This window comes from Mustela putorius, unplaced genomic scaffold, assembly GCF_011764305.1.
Source record: "Mustela putorius furo isolate JIRA1106 unplaced genomic scaffold, ASM1176430v1.1 tig00000738_pilon_pilon_pilon, whole genome shotgun sequence".
In the NCBI taxonomy this organism is placed as follows: Eukaryota; Metazoa; Chordata; class Mammalia; order Carnivora; family Mustelidae; genus Mustela; species Mustela putorius.
Genome location: NW_025421463.1, coordinates 11,382,932 through 11,405,664, shown reverse-complemented (window position 1 = coordinate 11,405,664; position 22,733 = coordinate 11,382,932). Strand labels below are relative to the sequence as shown.

Here is a 22,733-nt window from a genome sequence, read left to right as displayed (position 1 = left end):
TGGGCCACTTGAAGAATCAATAAAGCCTGGCTAGCGAGGCACAGACTGCACCTCAACTAGTCAGGGAACCATCTGCCTCTTAACTCTCTGTATCTCAGCCTCTTATGATATCAAGTAAGGATAATCACAGGTCACAGGTCAACTATGCAGCTTAAATGTTATTTATAAAGCATTTAGAAGAACAACGCCTGCCACAAGTAAACTGTTATCCCTGTAATTAAAAACAATCAAAAAGCAGCTATTTATTTGGTAAACCAGGTATTCTAAAATTTTTAGTCCTCTATCTTGAACACATTGCCCCATCTTTATTACGACTTAGATCCAGGCGGGTCTACCCCACTTTTCTTTACTAGTCTTCTCTTAGGACTTTTCCACTCTTGCTCCTGGATTTTAATAATACTTACACCTGCAACACTCACCATGGTCTGGCTTGCATCAGGGATAGACGTCTGCACCCCTGTCTTCCAAGGCTCCCAACAGAAGACTCGTGGACAGCTCCAGGATCAGCTGGGCCTAGGGATCCCAGCAGACTTGTCAGTAGGCCTGGGGCCGATGTGGACACCTGACATCTCTTAGCTCCTTAGGTGATCCCACTGCACAATCAGGTCTCTGCAAGATTTCGTTTCCGGAGGGTAGGGTTAGAGTCCCGGCTCCTTTTCTCTGTTCACCTATAATGCCTTAAACTGCGCCGGTACTCAGACTGTTTTTGAGAGCTTTGTCCTTGTCTGAGGACTACATGGGTCTGGGGCACTTCATGACTCTCAAGGTGTGTATACGCAAGTAAAATGAAGGAACAAAACATTGCTGAAAGGTGATTCTATCCCTTCCAGAAGCACAGGGTCTGGGACCGGACACACCACGGTGAACTGCTCCTGCCATTTACGTTGCTCACGGGGATTTGCAAAGCTGAGGTTACAGTTATCACCATGCTTCTGGAAGCTCCTCCTCATTGAGCAATCATCATAAAGATGCCACCTTCAGTTGGCCACTGTTGAGCTTGCCAGGACTGTCATAAAAAAGTACCACAGACTGGCTGACTTAACCAACAGAAATTTGTTCTCTCACAGTTCTGGAGACCAGAGGTCAGAGGTCAAGGTATCAGCAGAGTTGTTTCCTCTGAGGCCTCTTTCCTTGTTTTACAGATGAGTGATCTTCACCCGTGTCCGTTTCCTTTACCAGACCAGTGACACGGATGAAGGAACTCATTTTTAACTCAATCACTTCTTCGAAGACGTCATCTCCAAATATGCTCATACTTCTGAGGTACCAGCGGTCAGAACTTCCATATATGAACCTTGGGGTAACACAATTCAACCCCTAACACAGTAGTCACTTGTATACATGCAGATAGGCGATTTTGGAGTGTCTGGCCCTACGATGCAGCTTTGGCGATCAGATACTACAAGTTCACATACCTGATGACGGGCTGAGAGCTTCTGGTACGCTCATGTTCCTCAGGACACAGCTGAAGGTGTTTACCTCCAAGCGTGTACACAGGCCAACGTGCTGAAAAGGAGACTCTTAACTCCTGTCACCTTTGCCCTTTGATGTGCTGAGGAACTCAGCTCAGCACACACGAGAGGTTATGAACAACTCACTTTTTAAGGAAGGAAACACCGAGCCTCGTGTATTAAACTACAAGAAAACTGCAAACTAGCTTCTAGGTTTGGCCTTGAAAACTCAAATCATGAGTCTTTTACTTGTATTAAAACCTGGAGCTTCTTGGGTCACCTACAGACTAGAAATCTATGCTGGGCTAATTTAAAACTGGACGATTAGCTAATACTGTTTACCGTATGTGGGGCACCATGGTAGCCCTTTACATGTATTAACATCAAACAGCATTACAAATGGGAACACTTACTATTCTCTTTTACAGTTAACAGAGGAATAAAGAGTTCACAAAACTTGGCTAAGGATACAAACCATCATGCAGCAAAGCCCAGAGTGCAGACATTCGGCAGGGCTCCAGAGCCCACAACTCACGTCCTGCCTCTCAGTGTGACCATTACCCAACAATAGACTGACTCCAACAGCAGCAGCAGACAAGGCCACCGGCAACAGTAACAGATGGCTGAGTAAACCCTTGGCAAAAGTGCAGTTACCAATTGGTTTATTTCCTGGGAATGACTTAGAATGTGCCATAGAAGTCTAAGAGGGAAAACATGGAAAGGATAGTTGTAAATAAGCAACAGCTACATTCTTTTTTTTTTTTTTTTTAAAGATTTTATTTATTTATTTGACAGAGAGAGATCACAAGTAGGCAGAGAGGCAGGCAGAGAGAGAGGAAGGGAAGCAGGCTCCCTGCTGAGCAGAGAGCCCGATGCCGGACTCGATCCCAGGACCCTGAGATCATGACCTGAGCCGAAGGCAGCGGCTTAATACACTGAGCCACCCAGGCGCCCCCAACAGCTACATTCTCAAACCACTTCCCAGGTTTCTTGTTTTCCTATCAGGTTAACAATCGTGGACAGCATCTCAACCAGTGCTGGGAAATGAAGGCAATTAACCCAGCATGAGCTAGTGAGACGGATGGAGAGCCGGAGCTGGTAGTTCAGCACCAAGTTTCCTGGAAACAGAGGTGGCCTGCCCTCAGGATGCCTTTGGCAAAAGGCTGTCTGGAGCTGCCCCAGTCCCACCAGCGCTATCGACAGAGGCTTCATGACCCAGTATCAAGTAGCCAGCTCTAACCACCACCACCTCGCCCAGTTCCTCAACTGTACACCCACCCAAGTTCTCCAAGAAGGCAGTAAAGGCACTCCCTTAGGGAGGACGAGGGCCGGACATGAGAATGGGAAACAGAGAAAGCATAGTTCATTTAGCCACCGCTATGCAGAAATACAATATTATCCCAAAGTTATGCTACTTAGAAAATACTTTCTCCACTTCTAACCATAGAAAACAAAACCAAGCTATACCTAATTTTTCCCTAAATGACTTTCTTCTTCCACAAAATGAGATTACAAGAGAAACCTGTATTTTAAAAAAGGTTTTTATTTTAATCCTTCCTAGAGGAATACAGATTTGAATGAAATACATTCATTCCATAAATACATTAGCAGCAAAACCCTCCCACCAGAGTCCGCTCTACTCCAGCCCAGAGGCTGCCCTTTAGAGCAGAAGCAGTTCCATCCACCAGCCTCTCAACGTCATCTCAACGATGTGTTTGCTTCTTGCTGAAAGCAGGTTATATGTGTGAGATCAAGTGAAAGATCAGATGGATGGATTAACTACACTGGGACCCTGAAAACACACCCATGTGGTGACCATCGAGCCTTCCATACCTTCGAAATCCGTTAACACCGGCCATGCTTAACTGATGAGACCCTTCACCACAGACAACTGAGGCCTAACCTTGCAAACGCACTAATATCTGAAATCCTTCGTCATTCTGAGTTGGCAACATTTTAATGGTGTCTTTCTTGTTCTTTCTCAAAGGATAAGGCAGATATAAAGGATCATTTCCTCCTCCTTTCCACAGTCCAAGGTACCACTTAGCCAGCTGAGTCCACACGTGCTTGTTGTCAGGAGATAATCCAACAGGTATTATATGACTCACTACACCTCCAGCTCCCCTTTGTCTAGAGGCTAGAAGCTTTACTGGAGAGAGAGAGACATGTCTAAACCTACAAAGATCTCTAAGGAACAAAAACAGGTGTCTCAAACTGGCTTCCATCAAAGCTAGTTTTTTTGGACAGTGGCCCAGATGTCTCTCCTTTTTTTTTTCTCCACCATTGCCTGTTGCCTGACTGGTTCTTTTTCATTTGCCCTTGAGGCATCTGCTGAAATTCTGGGAAGATCTACCCTAAACTCCCAAGTAGCCAAGAGAGACTAAGGCAGGTGGTACTTTAAACTTGTCAGCTTAAGTCAGATAAGCTTACACTGCTGTGTTCCAATTCATTCTGGGATGACTTAAGTCACAACAGTCTACATAAAACACAACACCAGGACCACAATCAGCAATCGGGATGACAGCGAGGCAGGGACCAAGTTTAGAGTGCTACTACATCACAGGGCCGGGAAGAAAAAGGAACAAGGGGAAGAATTTCAAATAAATCTGATCTGTCTGGGCGGAGGACAGCTTGGACTCAGGTATAAATGCATCACCTAGTTTATCAGGAAAATAAGGAACGGACGCCAGAAGCTGACACTTTCTTCCCCATACATCACTTAAAAACAGTTTAGCCTGCTCTCTTTTCCCAATCTGTTCTAGAGTGTTTTCATTAGGATACTCTTCTGTAAGTGCTTTATCCATTCCCATTCAGTCTGCTTTGACTGTTTGGCTGGAAGAAAATCAGAAACCATTTTATATAAAAACCACTGTAGTGGATAACCGGTTGCATGTTTTTCCCTTTTGCATTGTCCATCCAAAACTGTTGGCTTTTTACTTAGGTGCCGAGAGAGAGTCACCTGCTGAATACACGGCACTGTTGACCCGACAGTCTTCTGTCCCCACAGAGTCCGCTAGTTCTTCCTCCTCTGAGTCATCATCTTCCTCCTCCTCTTGTGCTGATGAACTGGAGGTGGGACCTTTGCAGGTTTTCAGGTGGCGGGTGAGATGATATTTGGTAAGATAAGCCTTTGTACATTTTTCACAGACATAATCCCGTTTTCCCTCGTGAGAATTGAGATGTTTCTTCAAGTGATTTGTTCTCAAGAACAGCTTGTCACACTTAGGACACTTGATCTGGCGTTCTCTACGAGGAACACGAGAGAAAACATTTGTTTTGGGGTTACAAATGACAAGTAAGGCACACATTTATTCTTCATAACCTCCTCAGGTCTTTGTCAGAAAAGCTCTACCATTCTATCAGATCATGCCCCCGCTCCCTTTTTTTAAAGTAGGCTCCATGCCCAGCATGGAGACCAACACCAGAGCTTGAACTCACAACCCTAAGATTAAAACCTGAGTCTAATATTTGACTTTGCCTGTTTGGGATCACACTGTATTTAACTCCTTTGTGTCTGATATGATGAAATCTATTCAAGTTGCTCCAAGTACCAGCAGTTTGCTCCCTTCCAGGGCTGTATATACGACTTACAAATACACCACAACTTATATGTGGTACCGGATTTGTCTTTTGTTTATGGATGTTTTGGTGCTTTCCAATTATTTATCTTCACAGGAAAGACCACTATGAATATTTCTATATTTGTATATTGGTCTGCATATGCATGAGTTTCTTTAGGGCACATATGGTATAATTAGATCAAAAGATATGCACATCTTCAACTTTACTGGGTAATATTAAACTTTTCCAATATGGCAGTATTTCTTCTGAAGATTTTATTTTGAAGCGGCACGTGGGTGGCTCAGTGGGTTAAAGTTTCTGCCTTCGGGCTCTCTGCTCAGTGGGGAGCCTGCTTCCCCCTCTCTCTCTGCCTGCCTCTCTACTTGTGATCTCTGTCAAATAAATAAAATCTTAAAAAAATATATATATAGTAATAATTATTTTGAAGTAATCTCTACCCCTAACATGGGGCTTGAACTTATAACCTCAAGATCAAGAGCTGCATGCTCTACCAACTGAACCTGCCAGGTGCCCCTCTAATGAGGTAGTATTAATACATTCATGCCCATCAACAGCCACTTGGGAGTTCCTGCTGCCCCACATTCTCGACTGGAAGATTCAAATTTGAACATTTTTGACAACTGCCCAATACATAATGGGATCTCACTATGGTGCTAATGGTATCCCATTTAACAAAAAATTACCCAACTCAAAATGCCAGTTGTGTCAAGGCTTGAGTAACCCTGGCTAAGACATCTTAGAGCTGGAAAAAAAAAAAAAAACCTAAGACATCATATAGACCAGGAATTCTGTAACTCTTTTTTTGAGCAGCTGAACCTTACATCCTTTTTTTTTAAAATTTTATTTATTTTTTTAAAAAGATTTTATTTATTTATTTGACAGACAGAGATCACAAGTAGGTAGAGCAGCAAGCAAAGAGAGAGGAAGGGAAGCAGGCTCCCTGCAGAGCAGAGAGCCCAATTCGGGGCTCAATCCCAGGACCCTGGGATCATGACCTGAGCTGAAGGCAGAAGCTTTAACCCACTGAGCCACCCAGGCACCCCTGAACCCTACATCTTACAGGCTCAATATGCAAAACAGATAAAAAGGTCAAAATCCTTGAAGAAGTGGTAGGGCGCAGCGAGAAGTTCTTAAGTCTGGCTCCTTACCATTTCTACCACCTTCTCCCAGCAGAAGAGGGCACTGAGGAATTCTGCAGAGTTGCGGGATGTGGAAAGCTAAGCCCCTGCTTTCTCAGAGCGTATGTTCTAATGGAGGAGTTACACCATAAACAAAAAATACATAACATCGGATCAAACAGTAAAAACTACTATGGGGGAAAAAAACAACAACAAAGCCCAGGGCAGAGTGATGGAGTTCTATTTTAGAGAAGATAGTCAAGGAAGAGGGAAGGAAAAAACGAAACAAGGTGGGATCGGGAGGGAGACAAACCATGAGAGACTCTTAATTTCACAAAACAAACTGAGGGTTGCTGGGGGCTGAGGAGGTAGGGAAAGGGTATGTGCTATGGTGAGTGCTATGAAATGTGTAAGCCTGATGATTCACAGACCTGTACCTCTGGGGCAAATAATACATTATATGTTAATAAAAATAGTTAAAAAACAAAACAAAACAAAAACGATCGTCAAGGAAGGCCATTCTGAGATGACATTTTTGAGCAATAACCTGAATGAAGTGGGGCAGGCAGACAAGCTCCTGAGCCTGAAGTGTGTTTACTGTGCCAGAGTCTCATCAAGGGTTGGCAGGGGCGGGGGAGCAATGTGGCTAAAGCAGAACATGAGTAGAAAAGTCAGTCAAGATGAAGTGGGAGAGGCAGTCTCATACCACTACATCATGAAGGGACTTTCACACTTTCTAACCTAAGTATGATGGGAAGCCGTGGGGGAATTATGAGCAGAGATAACACAGTCTGGGTTATGTTTTAAAGGGATCACTCCAGTTGTTGTGACAGAATACAGCGCCTGTATATGCATGTCTGGGAAGAACAGAAGCAGAAAGACCAGGAGCAGAGAGGCTGGCTGGAAGACTGAGCTGATCCAAACAAAAGATGCTGATGGTCCTGACTAGATAAAGCTAAATGGAGAATAGAAGACTGAGTTAAAGACAGCTCTGAGGTGTTTGGCTTAAGCCACTGGGATGAACGGGGGCACCATTTCCTGAGCTGATGATCAATGGGGGAAAACCAAGTTTGTGGGGGTAATATTAAGAGCTGAGTTTTAGACATACCAGGTTTGAGTTGCCTTAGTGGACAACTGAGAGATGCTGAGTGGATGGTTAGATATATAAGGCTGGAGATATAAATTGTAAAGATGGGGGGCGCCTGGGTGGCTCAGTGGGTTAAAGCCTCTGCCTTCGGCTCAGGTCATGATCCCAGGGTCCTGGGATCGAGCCCCGCATCGGGCTCTCTGTTTAGCAGGGAGCCTGCTTTCCCCTCCCTCTCTGCCTGCCTTTCTGCCTACTTGTGATCTCTGTCTGTCAAATAAATAAATGAATCTTTAAAAATAATAATAAATAAATAAATTGTAAAGATGGTATCTAAAAAGCCATGGGACCACGGAGATGACCAGTAGTATGCATCCCTGCTTGGGCTCTCAAGATGCTCTGAGGGAAAGGGCCAAGTCAGTCTCTGCCACATGCCTCGCACTCCCCTCAAACTGTGGGAAAGGAACTCCTCCTGCACTTGCTTTAGGGCTGTAGCTAAGATTGTTCCTAAGCAGATAAACAAAATGAATTTCAATACTGCTATATCCATTTTGAAACGTCTAAAGGTAAAAAATGCAAACATCTGAAAGTTTTACCAGTGATCTCCACAGGAAAATTTATAGTCTCATTCAAAAACATTTTGAGTGGGGGCACCTGGGTGGCTCAGTTGCTTTAGCATCCGACTCTTGATTTTGGCTCAGCTCTCATGGTCATGAGATCAAGCCCTGCATGAGGCTCCACGTTCGGCAGGGAGTCTGCCTGAGAGTCTCTCCTCTCTCTCTCTCTCTGTCCCTCCCCTATCATGTGCGCACACACGTGCGCTCTCTCTCTCTGCTTTTCTAAAATAAATAAATCTTTAAAAAAATATTTTGAGTAGTGCTTAATTATGAATGACTTACATACTAGGTTAAAGCTCTGATGACCTAAAAACTTTGTATCCCATGGGAGTTTGGCAAAGAGGGTTATTATGACAAAGAGTGAGGATCCACACTTAAAGAAAATTGTTTTCATTGGTGAATACCTGATTAAGCCAATTCTCAAACTCAATGGAGAAATAGTTACATCACTAACCTCAAAATAATTTATATTGCATTATGCTGTGAAATGGCTACAGAAAAAGCAAGTGCAAGTTTAGGCATCACCTAAAAGAAGAGAAAGTCAAAATCAAGGAAGAAAGTAATTCCATTTATTAATAAGCACAGATCACATCCAGGATATTGTCTTTACTTCTGGGTACCGAATCTGAAACCAGGTGATAAGAGGGAAAGCTGCAGAAATTAGGACTTTAAGCCTGATGAAATGAGGGTTTAAAGGGAATATGACAGCAATCATTAAGTACTAAAGTCTGTGAGTTTAAAGAGATACTAAACCTACATGCATCATTCCAGAGACATGTGTAGAGTGAATGGATAGAGGCTGACATAAGTGGATTCAAGCAAAACTTTTGCTCAGAACTAAATAAATCAGTTGTGTGGTATTCTAGAAGAAACCACAGTACCACTTGCCAGAGACACTGTGGAAACAAGCCTTTCATCTGGATGAACTCAGAAGCTCTCAACACTGGCTGGATATCAGAGTCGCTTGGGGAGGCTTTAAAAATTACCACAGCCAGGGCTCTATCCCTAACCAACTAAATTAGAATCCCTGGAGGCAGGGCCCTGGCACCAACTGTTTTTCACATCTTCCAAGTGATTATTACGAGCAGTGCTATGGGCTGAACGCTTGTGTGCCCCATCCCCCAGTAAATTCTTATGCTGCAGACCTAAACCACAATGTTATGGTATCTGGAGGTGGAAACTATGGGAGGTAATTGGATTTAGATGAGGTCATGAAGACTGGACCCCCCATGATGGGGTAAGTGTCAGAAGAAAAGACAGACAGAACAAAGCTCATCTGCTGTCTCCCATGTGAGGACCCAGCACCGAAGGCAGCTATCTACAAGCCAGGAAGAAGGCTCTCATGAGAATCCAACCATACTAGCACCCTGATTATGGACTTCCAGTCTCCAGAAGGTATTCTGTTATGGGAGCTCAGGCTGACTAACATAAGCAGCTGGACTAAATGATCCCAGAGATCTCTTTCAGCTCTAATGATGTATAATTCTATATAGTATTTAATAATTCGTGTGTCTAATTTCTAAAATTTCACACTAATAATGGAGCTCCCTCATGAACACTGTTTTTAAAAAGTCATTTTGAGAATTATGAATCTAGATCCAAACTTAATTGATATTTTAGTATCTCAGGTTGCATTTTTTAAAAGATTTATTTATTTATTTGGGAGAAAAAGAGTGAGAAAGAGGCGCATACATGAGCAGGGGGAGGGGCAGAGGGAGAGCAAGAAGAGTGAAACAGACTCCCCGCTGAGTGCAGAACCCCATGTACGGCTTGATCCCACGATCCAGGAGAATATCATCTGAGTCAAAACCAAGAGTCAGATGCCCCTCAGATTGCATGATTAGGAATCAGACAAAAGAGGTGCCTGGGTGGCTCAGTGGGTTAAGCCTCTGCCTTCAGCTCAGGTCATGATCTCAGGGTCCTGGGATCGAGCCCCACAGCCAGCTCTCTGCTCAGACTGCTTCCCCCTCTCTCTCTGCCTGCCTCTCTGCCTACTTGTGATCTTTCTCTCTCTCTGTCAAATAAATAAATAAAATCTTAAAAAAAAAAAAAAAAAGGAATCAGACAAAAGAGCAAATATGAAAGCAAAGTAGCTAACTAAACCTCAGAATAAGAATATCAAGTCTTGGGATGCCTGAGTGGCTCAGTCGGTTAAGCACCTTTTGGCTCAAGTCGTGATCTCAGGGTCCTGGGTTCAAGCCCCATGTCAGGCTCTCTGCTCCCTCTCCCTTTGCTGCTCCCACTGCTTATGTGCTCTCTCTCAAATACATGTTTAAAAATCTTTGAAAAAAAAAATAATAATATCATGCTTCCATTGAACATGACTTTCTAAACAGTACCTCCATAATACAAACTAATGTCTTCTCCCTCTTCTAACATTTGCTAAAGGCTCAGGGTCACAAAATCTATTCTTTTCTCTTTACCACTACCGTAACTAACACAACCCGACATTTAATTACACTTGGATTCATGCAATGAAGTCTTAATGGGTCGAGCAATATTTGACCTTCTCCTTCAATCATCCTGTCCTGTTGCCAGAGTAATCTTTACAAACGGACATCTCACTATGACATCCTTTTCTTAAAGTCCTTCAACGTTTATACAGGAGTGTGAACACACTTAACATCACTGAACAGTATACTTAAAAATGGTTAAGACGGTGAGGCTCCTGGGTGGCTCTGTCATTTTAAGCATCCGACTCTTGATTTCATCTTGGGTCATGATCCTAGGGTTGTGAGATGGAGCCCTGTGTTGCTCATGGGGCCTGCTTGAGAATCTCTCTTTGCACCTCCCCCATCGAACTCTCCACCCCTGGCTAAAATAAATAAATAAATAAATTTTTAAAATGGTTAAGACAGTAACTTTTATATTTCGTGGGTTTTTTTTTTTTTTAACTATAATTAAAACACACACCCAGCACAGTGCCAGCTACATGGGGAGGTAAAACCCTTCAGTGCCTCCCCATTATTTCCAGAAAGAAATTTAATTTTCCTAGTTGGATAAAAGGTTCATGACTTCACTGCTGCTTCTCTATCATTCTCGTATGTACAATACGCTCTAACTGTAAAGAACCACGTGCATTCCAGTCCTTCTTGCATCTGTGTTTCTGAATACGTCTAGATATTCCCACCCTGTTACCCTTCTTTGCCTCTGTGAATCATTTTAACTTATCTTAATACTTAGCTCAGACTACCAGGAAGCTTTTCCAGGACACCCTCGCTGGGTCTGTGACCCTCTTTTACAGCCCCTCAGGATCTGATGCTTACTCTAACTGCAACGTGGTACGGTAGTGTTTTACTGTTCTGGCTCTCTTAGTGGACTCTGAGCTCTTTAAAGACAAAGTCTGTGTCTTTCATCTCTGTATTTTTACCACTTGGCAGAATGGTGGCCATTGAGGAGGCACCTAAAAAATATTTGTTAAATGAGATTATGTGTTGAAAAAAGTAAATAGAGGAGAAAATAAGAAAAATAAAGCAAACAAGTGAAATCTTCCAGGTTAAACCCCAAAACTTAGATTTCCAACCTTCGTTTGGCTATGTGAACACAGGAAGCAGCTATCAAGGTAGGAGACAATGAGTCAGCACTTGCAAGAACTCAAATGCACCACCTAAGAAGCATGTGTGCTGTGGGGTAACTTACTGCGTGTGGATGAGCACATGCTGTTTGAGGTCCTGTCTCCGCATAAACAACTTGTCACAGTAATCACACTTGAGATTCTTCTCACCCGTGTGAATAACCATGTGGGACTCTAGGTGAGCCTTCTGGGTGAAAGACTTGTCACACAAAGTACATCTGTAGTTCTTCTGACCTGCACATTAACCCAAATTGTCACGCTGTGAATAAAACAATCACTAGCATTCTCCAGACAGACAGACACAAGTGTGGGTATGTGGCAGAGGCAGGAATGAAACAGAACTGATAACTGGAACATCACTCTCTAGGGCTATCTACCTAGAACCAGTCAGAGAAAATGAATTTATATTCTGCAAAAGGCCAGCGAAGCTAATAAATCTGACCTCCTTCTAGGACCACTTACCTGATTATTATATGTATTTTATTTTTAACTATTTATAGCTGACACATATGAAATCTGGAAAGAAATTACTTATAATTCTAGCAACCAACCTAACCCAATGATGTTTAAAAAAACCTCATGAATTGTAACATCTGTGAATAGACAAACATACTTTTGCAACCTACAGTTTTCTTTATTAAAACATATGACCTCATAAACTAGAGGTGAAATAAAATCCTTCTAAAAATGCAGAAATAAGGGGCGCTTGGGTGGCTCAATGGGTTAAAGCCTCTGCCTTTGGCTCAGGTCAAGGTCCGAGGGTCCTGGGATCGAGCCCTGCATTGGGCTCTCTGCTCAGCGGGGAGACTGTTTCCTCCTCTCTCTCTCTCTCTGCCTGCCTCTCTTCCTATGTGTGATCTCTGTCAAATAAATAAAATCTTTAAAAAAAAAAAAAGAATGCAGAAATAAGATTACTATAAGTCAGGGATTGGCCAACCTTTTGTAAAGTTTAGTCTGTATCTGGAGCTTTGTGGGTCATATAGTCTCCATCATGACCACACAGTCTTAAATGCAAAAGGACAAGGCAGAATTTTACTTTCAAAGATTTGGGGAACCAATGACCCAGCCAAGAAAACCAAGATGTCATCAGTTATTTTGTTGTATTTAAAAAATCTGTGCTAAAAGAAAGGGGTTGGTTTACCTGGAGTTTAGTGAATGGAAACTCAAAATGCAAAATTTGGCAGTGTTGACTAGACAATATTCACAGGAAAAAAAACTGGCTCTGGCCACTGACTAGGAATAAGGTCTATGCAAGGCTCAGAGTGTTTCTACAGAATTCCCTTTGCTTTCAGTCCAAACATGCATCAACTTCCTGATGAAGTCCATTTTCCCAGTCACCTTCAAACTATGGTGGGGGCACTTGGAAGGTGAAATATCGTTAATAATGGGAGCTAACATTGAGGAAGCACAATTATCCCACCAAGATCTATCACCCAATGAAGTCCTGCTGTCAGCCACACTCTTACGTGTTAACTGTACCTACAAGACTAGCTAGCTGCAATTTACTACCCCAATTTCTAATTGTTGTGAAATTCCATTTTGATGGTCTAATATAACTTACCTGTATGTATCTTGAGGTGAGTCCGCAGGTTGCTGGGATCACTAAAAGCCTTGCTACAGAAATCACACTTGTGGGGCTTCATACCCATGTGACCCATAAAGTGGACATGAAGTTTGGAAGGAGAGATAAAAGCCTGGGGGCACATTGAGCACTTCCACTTCCTTTCTTTGCTGTGGCTTGGCCCATGGCTGCTGCTGTGGCCCTGGCTATGAAGATGGTTATGGATGTGGCTGGTAAGGTGAGCTTTGAACTCTGTATAGGAATTGCACTCCTTGCCACAGTTACAGAGGTGCACATCTGGGTGTTCAGGAACACCTTCAAAAAAAAAATTACTCAATGTCTCCTCGTACTTAAAGTTTAAAACTCGTTCTTGATATTAATAATGTTGCTTACAATTTTCCATTCTACCAAAATTTCCATCTTGCCCACTACTTGTAAAACCGAATGCCTTGTTTAATACTCTATTCCCAGCATCATCTCATATAGCGTGCTGGGCACAAATGAAGCACTTGTACATAACGGATTATAATACATCTTTCCTAGGCAAAAAAACTTTCATTAAAAATTTTTGTAGTATAAACTCTAATAAAACATTGCTTGTCATCATGACACAGTGCAAAGAAAAAGACTATGAAGGTTAAATCAGTTAAAGGACCTTCTTTTCTTTATTAACTTAAGTTACAATGATACTGGCCTCAAAAAAGCAGCCTCAGGAACTTCAAATACCCCAAATCAAAACCTTAACACAGAAGTTCCTTTCATACAAATACTGCTGGATTGATAACATTCAGCTTGTGAAGAACCTCACAGATTTTAACACTTCTAACATAGGGGTAATACCCTGCTTTTATATATACAAACGTATGTGATTTGCTTCAGCTAACATATAAATCATTACCAAAACTACTTCTGGTCCTTGGTGGTGTTTTTATTATGCTAAATTCAGGAGAAACAAGTCTTATAGTAACTTACCCATCTGCTGAGCATAATCCCGGCTATAGTAAAAAAGCAGTTCATTTTCAGGAGGGATATCTTGTGAGGTGCAGAAATAGATTTTTCCGTCATGGGGATAAGCCACCAAATTCTGCTCTTCCCGGTTCCTAAGTTATCACATTTAATAGATCAAGCATACTAATTTTGGAATATATAATAAACATATCATATCCCTAAGCAAAATTCTTTATGAAAACCTGGAACTGTTTTCTTTGGATCATTTTTCTAATTCCCTATTCTATCAGGAGGGACACAGAAAACAGAATTCTTACTTCTGTCCATCAACTGATTGCCCTTTATAGTCAGAAACACCTACAGTGTTTCTGCAGTAAGAAAATTAAATAAAACTACGTTTTAAAAGAGCAACAGCACAAAGACACAGAGAGAGCTAGCTGAACGAAGAGTTCACTGCAACAACAGCCGAGGGTTGACTAACGGCAGATATAAAGAGCAGGTACCTACTTGCAAATTCAGGATGACTGTATTATTCCTTACTGTGCTGGTAGGTTGAATAAACTATTTCATTTAAAAAAAGGATAGCTTCTTCTGTTTGGGTTGATTATATAATCACTATTAGTTAACAACTACTGAAGTGAAGAAGGTAAAAAGCCTTAGTCCTGAACATATGTTTAGACATCAGTATAATCTGGAATTTGGGGCTCTTCCCTATTCTATGCAAAGCTTCCCACTGAAAAACATCCAAATCTTAACCATCTCTTCATCCCAGACTACTCTTACCTGGCTTTGCGCACAAACATCATCCAATTACATTCATTTTCGTCAGTTGTAATGATGCAGAATTCTAGGACACCGTTGTGGTAGATCTGCCAACAGAAGGCAAATACATGTCAAAGGAACTGACAAGCAACACAAAGTGCTACTGAATTTCGGCTACAACAATCCCATTTACTCTGCAGTAGGCCTCTGCTTTCCTCATCAGGGTGGAACTCGACGGCTACCGTCTGAAAGGCGTGCTCCCTGTCATTTCACCAGGCCCCCATCTCCAGCAAGGTAATAAAGACCACTGGAGACCACTAGGGAGTGCTCAAGGTATAGATACAATGACCTTGCTGTTCATTATTCACACTTTGGCTGGACTGGAAAAAACAAACAAAAACAACCTATTTGACTTCATCACCTACCGCATGGTGACAAGGAGCTGACTAAACAGACATTAAGGTCATAGAACCATCTCTTCTCAGTCTTTTTCCAGTGGACCTAGTGTTCTTCTGTATTCTTTTTCGATACCAAAATTAATGTCCCCAATGCTGGCAGCACCTTACCTTTCCAATGTTCGCAAGACCCACTTTCCTCTCATTTCAGTTTTGCAGGTATTGTTCCCAATCTATTGACTACAAGTGACTCTATAACTATGTTAAAGGAGTATCTGTTTACATCAAAACCCTGCATTTCCAGGATTCCAGTAGAAAATGAAAGAAATGATCCAGGGCTCCTAGGTGGCTCAGTTAGTCAAGCATCTGCTTTCAGCTCAGGTCATGATCCCAAGGACCTGGGATATAGCCCCAAATCTGGCTCCCCGCTCAGCAGGGAATCTGGTTCTCCCTCTCCCTGACTGCAATCACTTGCTCTCTCAAAAATAAATGAAATCATTAAAAGAAAAGAAAACTAGAGAAATGCTCTTAGCTTCCAATTCTAGAACTGTTTCCCAAGCTAACTATTTGAGGGATGTTTTAGTTGATTACAAAGTAAGACTTTCATCATATAAACAAATTCCATGCCCTCAGCTGCCTCAAGTAATTAAAATGAAGAATCACTGGATTATCTAACAACAGGAGGACTATAAACAGTTTATTTTCTAAATTCCATAGCTGGTGTTTTGCTAAATATTATAATTTGGCTACAAAGAACAGAAAGGATGGAACATTAAATAAGTGCCTGACAGGTGAATTGTGGCACCATACTTGTCTTGGCAAATTTTGCTTTTACATCACTTTTAACTACCTCACTATAGTAAAAACATCCAAAAGTCACAGAAAAGCTTCATGAACACTGACCTTCCAGATATGGTTGACTGCCTTGTCTGTCCATTCCGCTACTTCCATGGAGTGGCTCTGTTGGCCAATGAGAGGCCCAAAGCAAGTCCGCACAGGAATGGTTTCTCCAGTCCACACACCTATCAGTGAAAAGATACCAACTGCCCAATCAATGATTTCAGCATCTAACAAGATACATAAGAGAGAGTGGCTTAGTTCATGTAAAGAATGTTATCTTTAGGGAACAACTCCAGATACTCCAGCACTCCTGTAAGGTAGCTAAGTCTTATGGGTTCTATCCTATAAATATGGAAAATGTAATGAGCAGATTAAATGTGGCTCAGAAGAAATATGCAGAGTAAGAAGCAGTATCAGAAATCCCTAAACCCAGTGTTATACACAAGGAACCAAACCAAGTCCCTGCAAGTGTTACTTTGGAATTAATACATAAAAAAAGACTAGAGGACATTACTCAATTATAAAAACATAAAGCAATTACTACAAAATGAATCAAACTTATAAAATGATCTGTGCTTAAAGCACTGCTCGATGTTATCTAAGCTGTTTTAACATTTTCAACTGACTCAAGCCCAAACTACAGCTAAAAAAATGAACCTAGCTTGATACTTTCGAAGAAATGGACAGTAATTCAAAAACTATTTTTTAGATTTATTTTTATTTGACAGAGAGAGACAGGCAGAGAGATAATAAAGCAGGGGGAACGAGAGAGGGAAAAGGGAGCCTGATGCAGGGCTAATCCCACGACCCAAGGGCCACGACCCAAGCCAAAGGCAGATGCCTAACAACTGAGCCACCCAGGCACCCCTCAAAAACCATTTTAAATTCAAATATGGGTAACGAAACTCTGGCAGTCTGTATTTCTTATTCCTTTTTCCTAAGGAATATTAGACAATCTTTGAACATTCAATCTGACAGAAAGATATCAGTGATGAATTTACCATGTTTTATAAAAGAAACTTAAGTATTAAGGAATGTTTTGTCACAATTGTTAAAGAATGATACAGCCAAGAATAAAAGTCTTCAGACTCAGGCCACAATTCTTTCCTGTATTCAATTCTGGTTCTAAGAAAGAGGAACTTTCTCAAGAAACTTTCAACTTGATTTACTGTTATCACTGGACAAACATTCCTAGAAAGAAAAATCTTAAGAAGTCAAGTAAATCGACTTCCAAATCAACCAAATAATGACGAAATTATACATATCCACTTTTACAACCCTATCCTACAAAAGAAGAGAACTGACAGGGTTTTATGGTTCCCAGATTCTTACCAACTTCTGCTCCCACAACTGATTGGCGGAGAACAAGCTGCTTGGGGAGAGAAAGCCTTGCTCTGCTCTCTATTGGAGTGTCAGGAACAAAAGTCACTGGTCCGTGATCAGGGCAGTCTGAGGGATAAGCTCGGTCACAGAGAGTGCACCCTATGGTTAGGAAATTTGAAAGACAAAAATGGGGTTATTTCAAGCAGACTGGTACCACCTACTTTCTTATTTAAATGCTAATTACTAAACTATAACCAGTAAAAAGCAAAGGTCTAGTAAAAATACTCTGATGGGGCATCTGGGTAGCTCAGTTGGTTAAGCATCTGCATTCAGCTCAGGTCATGATCCTGGGGTCCCCACATGAGGCTCCATACTCAGCCGGAAGTCTGCCTCTCCCTCTGCTCCTCCTCCTCATTCTCTCTAATAAATAAATGAAATCTTAAAAAAATACTCTGATCAAACAATCATTTTCTTACACCAAGCTACATATCCCACTCTTACATCTCTCTCCAGTAAGATCTGATTTTTTTTTTTTAAATCTCATAGGACAATTTTACTATTTAGTCCATAGAGACTAAAAGGAAACACTACATTAATTTAAGATAAAAGTACATTGTTTCTTACCTAAAGTAGACACATTAGATAGATAATATCTTTAGATCTGATATCTAAAGTCCCAGGATTCTAATTCTACCAAACTATGTGAGGAAACTGGAGTTGAAATGCCATCACGCAAAGCCACAACATAGATGATAACATAGATCAACGGAGGCAGAGACACTGTTTGCTTTTGCTTCACTATAAACAAACTGGTCACCCAGGTTTTGAGGAGATTCTTGGGACCAGAAAAAAAACCCAAACCAAAACAAAACAAAACAAAAAAACACCCCAACCAAAAAAATGCTCTTAGGGACAGTAGGTAGAATCACATTCTTGCAGACATGTTTGCTTAAATTTCTTACTGTATGTTCTTTTTGCACTGTCAGAAAGGGTGCTGCTCTCTACGGTTACTGTTAACTTCACTTTTCCAAGCTCATGAGTGTCTTTCTCCATAAATCTTGTGCTCTATCACTGCTAAGGAACAGTACACGTGACCTATCAGTCACTGGTTATGCACAGACTTTCCAAATTAGTCCACAAAATAGTTGTGAGTACATCAACCGCAGAACCACAGCCATCTAAGTATTTTTCCCCCTAAGCAATTGTTAAACATTTCTCCTTAAATGACATAAAATAGCAGTTTTCATATTTAGGCAAAGCAGAAATAATACATTACTTCAACTATTGACTAAAAATTCTTTGAAGATCAGATTAGAGATCACCTATACTTGGTGAGAGCTGATTCTCCAGTGCTCTTAACAAGAAACCCGGCTAAATCTCCAAAGGAGATTCAGGTTTCATAGTGCAAAAAAAAAAAAAATACTTGGAGGTTTCTCTGAAAATACACAAATGGTCAATGAGAATATGTAGAGGTTTGACATCATTGTCACTGGGGAAATGCTAACACCATGAGATGCTACTTCCCACCCACTCCACGGCCAGTAAGACAGCTATAACAGAAAGTGTTCAGAAGATGTGGAGAAACTGGAAAACACACACACTGATGCTGGGAATTCAAAATGATCCAACTACTTCAGAAAACAGTCTGGCAGTTCCTCAAAAAGTTAAACACGGAGCAATTCCACTCCTAAATATACATCTAAGAGACTTAAAAACATATTCATACAAAAACTTGTAAATGAACGTTCACGGCAGCATTATTCATGATAGGCACCAGGAGAAACAACCAAACGTTCATGAATGAAAGGTGGATAAACAAAATGTGGTCCAGTCACATGACAGACTATTATTCAACCCGAAAGAGGAACGAAGGACTGATACCTGCCATGACATGCATGAGCAGAACAACATTATGCTAAGGGAAGGAAGGCACACAAAGCCACATGCCGTATGCTTCCATTATATGACGTGTCCAGAATAGGTGAATCTATATAAAGTCGATTAGTGGTTACTGAGGATGGTTGTAGGGAGGGAGGGGGTTAGAAGGGTGGGAATGACGAACAGCTCCAAGCAGAGCATACTTACCGGGTGATGAAAACATTTTGGAGTTAGGCAGTGGTGCTGCTTGCACAATCTTGTCAATATACTAAAAACCACTAAGTTGTATAATTTAAAATGTATATGGGAATTATATTTCATTTCCTCGTTTTTAAGATTTATGTATTTGAGAGAGACAGGGAGCGAGCATGAGCAGAGAGAGGGAGAAGCAGACTCCCTACTGAGGAGGAAGCACAATGCGGGGCTCGATCCCGGAACCCCAAGATCATGACCTGAGCTGAAGGCAGATGCTTAACTGACTGAGCCACCAGGCAAACCAGCATAGCTCATTTTTAAAGAAACGCACAAAGGAGCAAGAGGTTCCACATGCCCACTTAAAAAAGAATCAATAGACTTATTTAGGACACCTCATCTGCTAAGAGAAAGAGCCTACATTAATCACATTCCCAAATTATGATATTTTAAAATTATAATTTCTAATAATCTTTCAAAGATTAGCACAGTTTTCCTCATTGCTTGGCTCCTGAGGCACCACAAGCTTTGTCCTACTCCTCTGACCCTCCTGTTCAGTCTACATTGGAAGTTCTTCCTCCACCACTGTCTTGGCATCCCCAGCCTTCCTACATTCCACTCCCACTAGGAGATCATTCCACCCCACATCCATGGCTGTAAGTAATGTTTTATTTATTAACATTTCTTTGTTTGAGAGAGAGAGAGTGTGAGAAATAGCACGAGAAGGGAGAAGGTCAGAGGGAGAAGCAGCCTCCCCATGGAGCTGGGAGCCCCATGCGGGACTCGATCTCGGGACTCCAGGATCATGACCTGAGCTAAAGGCAGTTGCTTAACCAGCTGAGCCACCCAGGAGCCCATAAATAACGTTTTAATACTCAGGATCCCTGAATATTTGCAGACAGATCTCTGTGCTCCATATTAAAATCTCAATAAACATCTCTCCTGGGTATTTTATACACTGAAATCAGTATGTCGGAAACCAGACTCAACATCACTCCTCAAAAACAAAAAAAAGGCGGTCCTCCTCCACCATTATCCTAAGGAGTGGTACCACTATCCACCTAGTTTCCCATGCCAGAAACCAGGGTTATCTCCTTAAGCAATCTCTCCCCCAACTTCAACCCATCGGCAAGCTCTACGAAGTTCTTCGTAAATATTCCCCACTTTCCTCATCATCATTACCTCTACTCTAGGTTAGAAAATCACCTTTCACTGAAATTACGGCATCCTATTCCTTACCTGTCTACTCGCCTCATGCTGCAGAGAGCCCCCATCCCAAATCTCAGTCCTTAAGACCCTTGACTGGTCTTAGAAGACCCTTTGTATTCTGGCTCCTACTTCTTTCTCATCACCCCCATATTATGCTTCAGCAATTTTGAACCACACAAAATTCTTTTAGTTCTAGGCACTTACGGGTGCCAGCTCCTGTCTGGGACACTGTTCTTGATACTCAGCTGCCAACATCTTTCCTGCCCTTCAGGTCTGTGCTAACACATGCACAGCCTCCCCTAGTAAGTCTTCTCTAGTCCCTCCATGGCCTGGTCGGATGCCCCCCCCCCGCCCCGGGCTCTTTGAGACCTCGCACTTAATCCCCTCTTCCCACTTACCAGACTAGATTGCAACAGCTTGTTTACCAGCCTATGCTTCCCATCAGACTATAATCTCTTTAAAGGCATGTGTTGTCTCTTACACACTGTTTTCCACACTGCATCTAGCACAGAGGCTGGCACAGAGTAAGCCCTCCACAGTTTTCCTGCACCAATGAAGCATGTAGTGACACCAACAAATGAACAGTTTTTACACTGCTTTCTGTTATTGTTGTCCCACGGAGAAAAACTTCTACGTGCCCAACTACAGTAATTTATATGCATTCTGAACAAAAATAAAAATTGCATTTGTATCTTCCTACATTTTTCCATGGGAATAAAAAAAGTACACATGATCTAATAAATTTGTCTTACATTGGAAAAAACACATAGCATGACACATAGACAATATCTCACTGAAGTTTACTTCTATAATAACTAAAGTTATTATATCTACTTCTGAAACCCAGGGAAACATCTTGAATACTATTGGGCTAACCTTATCTGTAAAATACAGAAGGAAACGACTATGGTTTCCTTACTTCAGAATACTGTAAGAACCAACAAAATGCTTATATGTCATTTGGCTTATCTGAGGAAAAGGCACATTAATATAAAGAACAATACACAAAGAAAAATTCCAATATCTAGTCACTTTCTATACTCCCTTAATGTCTGACTTTGTGTTTAAATCTGTTAGAGACGTTGGCCCTATGTACCAATATTTCCAAAAGAAAAAGGCTAAACACACTCACAAATTGTAAACAAGGTTGCCATATTTTCCTTGTTTGAATTGGAGTCTTCCATTTGCAGTGAAGGTGGTACAAAAGAAAGACTGTCTGAAGATACATCTACATGACCTGTCCCCATAGCAACCTCCTGGGTGATGGAGGAGACAGCCACAGGTTCTAGGCTTAGGCCAACTTCGTGAAGGGAAACAGATTCTAGGGAGGCGAGGTTGTGTGAGGTAGAGAGTGCCACGCTTACAGAGTTGGTGCTCATGGCCACGGTGTGAATGGAGTCACTGAGGGCACTGTCAGACATCCCGTTGACCCGACTTGCAATATGGTCTGTCTCCATGACCACAGGGAGCTCTAGGCCATTCCCATGAATGGGTATCACACCACCATGTCCTACAGTGTCTGCTGCAAGGTTGTTGCTCACAGAATCTACAGACAGAGGTTCGTGACTTCTGGAGCCATTTGGGATTTGGGAATGCTCGCCTGCGACACCATCCATTGTAAGTTCTTCTGCCATTCCATCTGTAGAGATTGGGCTGGTAACCCTAGAGACGTTCTCCATAGTGATTGTTGTGTCCAAGGCCACCTCATGGCCATCACTGGGGTGAAGACTTTGGGCACCATGTGTGTTCACAGAGCGAGAGTCTATTGAAACAATCCCTGGTTCTAATCCAACATTTCCATTGGACTGATAGGGATCTAGAGCTGAAGCATTATTGGCAATAGATAATGCTGTATTACCATCAACATTTATAGAGTTAGGGTGGATATACTGAGGAGGTGGTCTGTCAGCTAAATAAGACAAAATGCCTGAGAAAAGGAGAAGATGAGATATCACTTGTTAGTACATCATTAAATATAAGGAATTCCAAATGCTAGAAACCATATTCCTTACAAATTTAACTAAATCTCTTAACTACTTTGTTGGTTTAACTGATATACTTTATAAAAATAGCAACATAAGTAGACCATAAAATAATCTTCTAGCTCCTTATTTGGTTAAACTGATATATATATACTTTATAAATAGCAACATACATATATAATTCAAGTTTTCCCTGTGAAACTGAGAAACTGCAAAA

The 22,733-nt window shown here is 41.6% G+C and overlaps 1 protein-coding gene across 5 annotated transcripts in view; it reads right to left on the bottom strand.

Moving 5' to 3' along the window:
* Nucleotides 1–2,974: 2,974 nt before the first annotated feature.
* PRDM4 (PR/SET domain 4) overlaps nt 2,975–22,733 on the bottom strand; it is a 28,195-nt gene continuing 8,436 nt past the window's right edge. For 2 of the 5 annotated variants that reach the window (XM_045083968.1, XM_045083967.1), the window contains exons 5-12: nt 21,667–22,461; nt 17,265–17,414; nt 15,996–16,114; nt 14,719–14,804; nt 13,960–14,087; nt 12,988–13,302; nt 11,492–11,660; nt 2,975–4,697 (exon numbers count right to left, since the gene is read on the bottom strand). In XM_045083968.1, the coding sequence (XP_044939903.1) occupies nt 4,385–4,697; nt 11,492–11,660; nt 12,988–13,302; nt 13,960–14,087; nt 14,719–14,804; nt 15,996–16,114; nt 17,265–17,414; nt 21,667–22,461 (2,075 nt within the window). In that variant the 3' untranslated portion in view covers nt 2,975–4,384. Of the gene's footprint in view, nt 4,698–10,079; nt 10,668–11,491; nt 11,661–12,987; nt 13,303–13,959; nt 14,088–14,718; nt 14,805–15,995; nt 16,115–17,264; nt 17,415–21,666; nt 22,462–22,733 lie in introns of those variants that run through there. The other 3 variants (XM_045083969.1, XM_045083970.1, XM_045083971.1) reach the window with 3 other exon arrangements.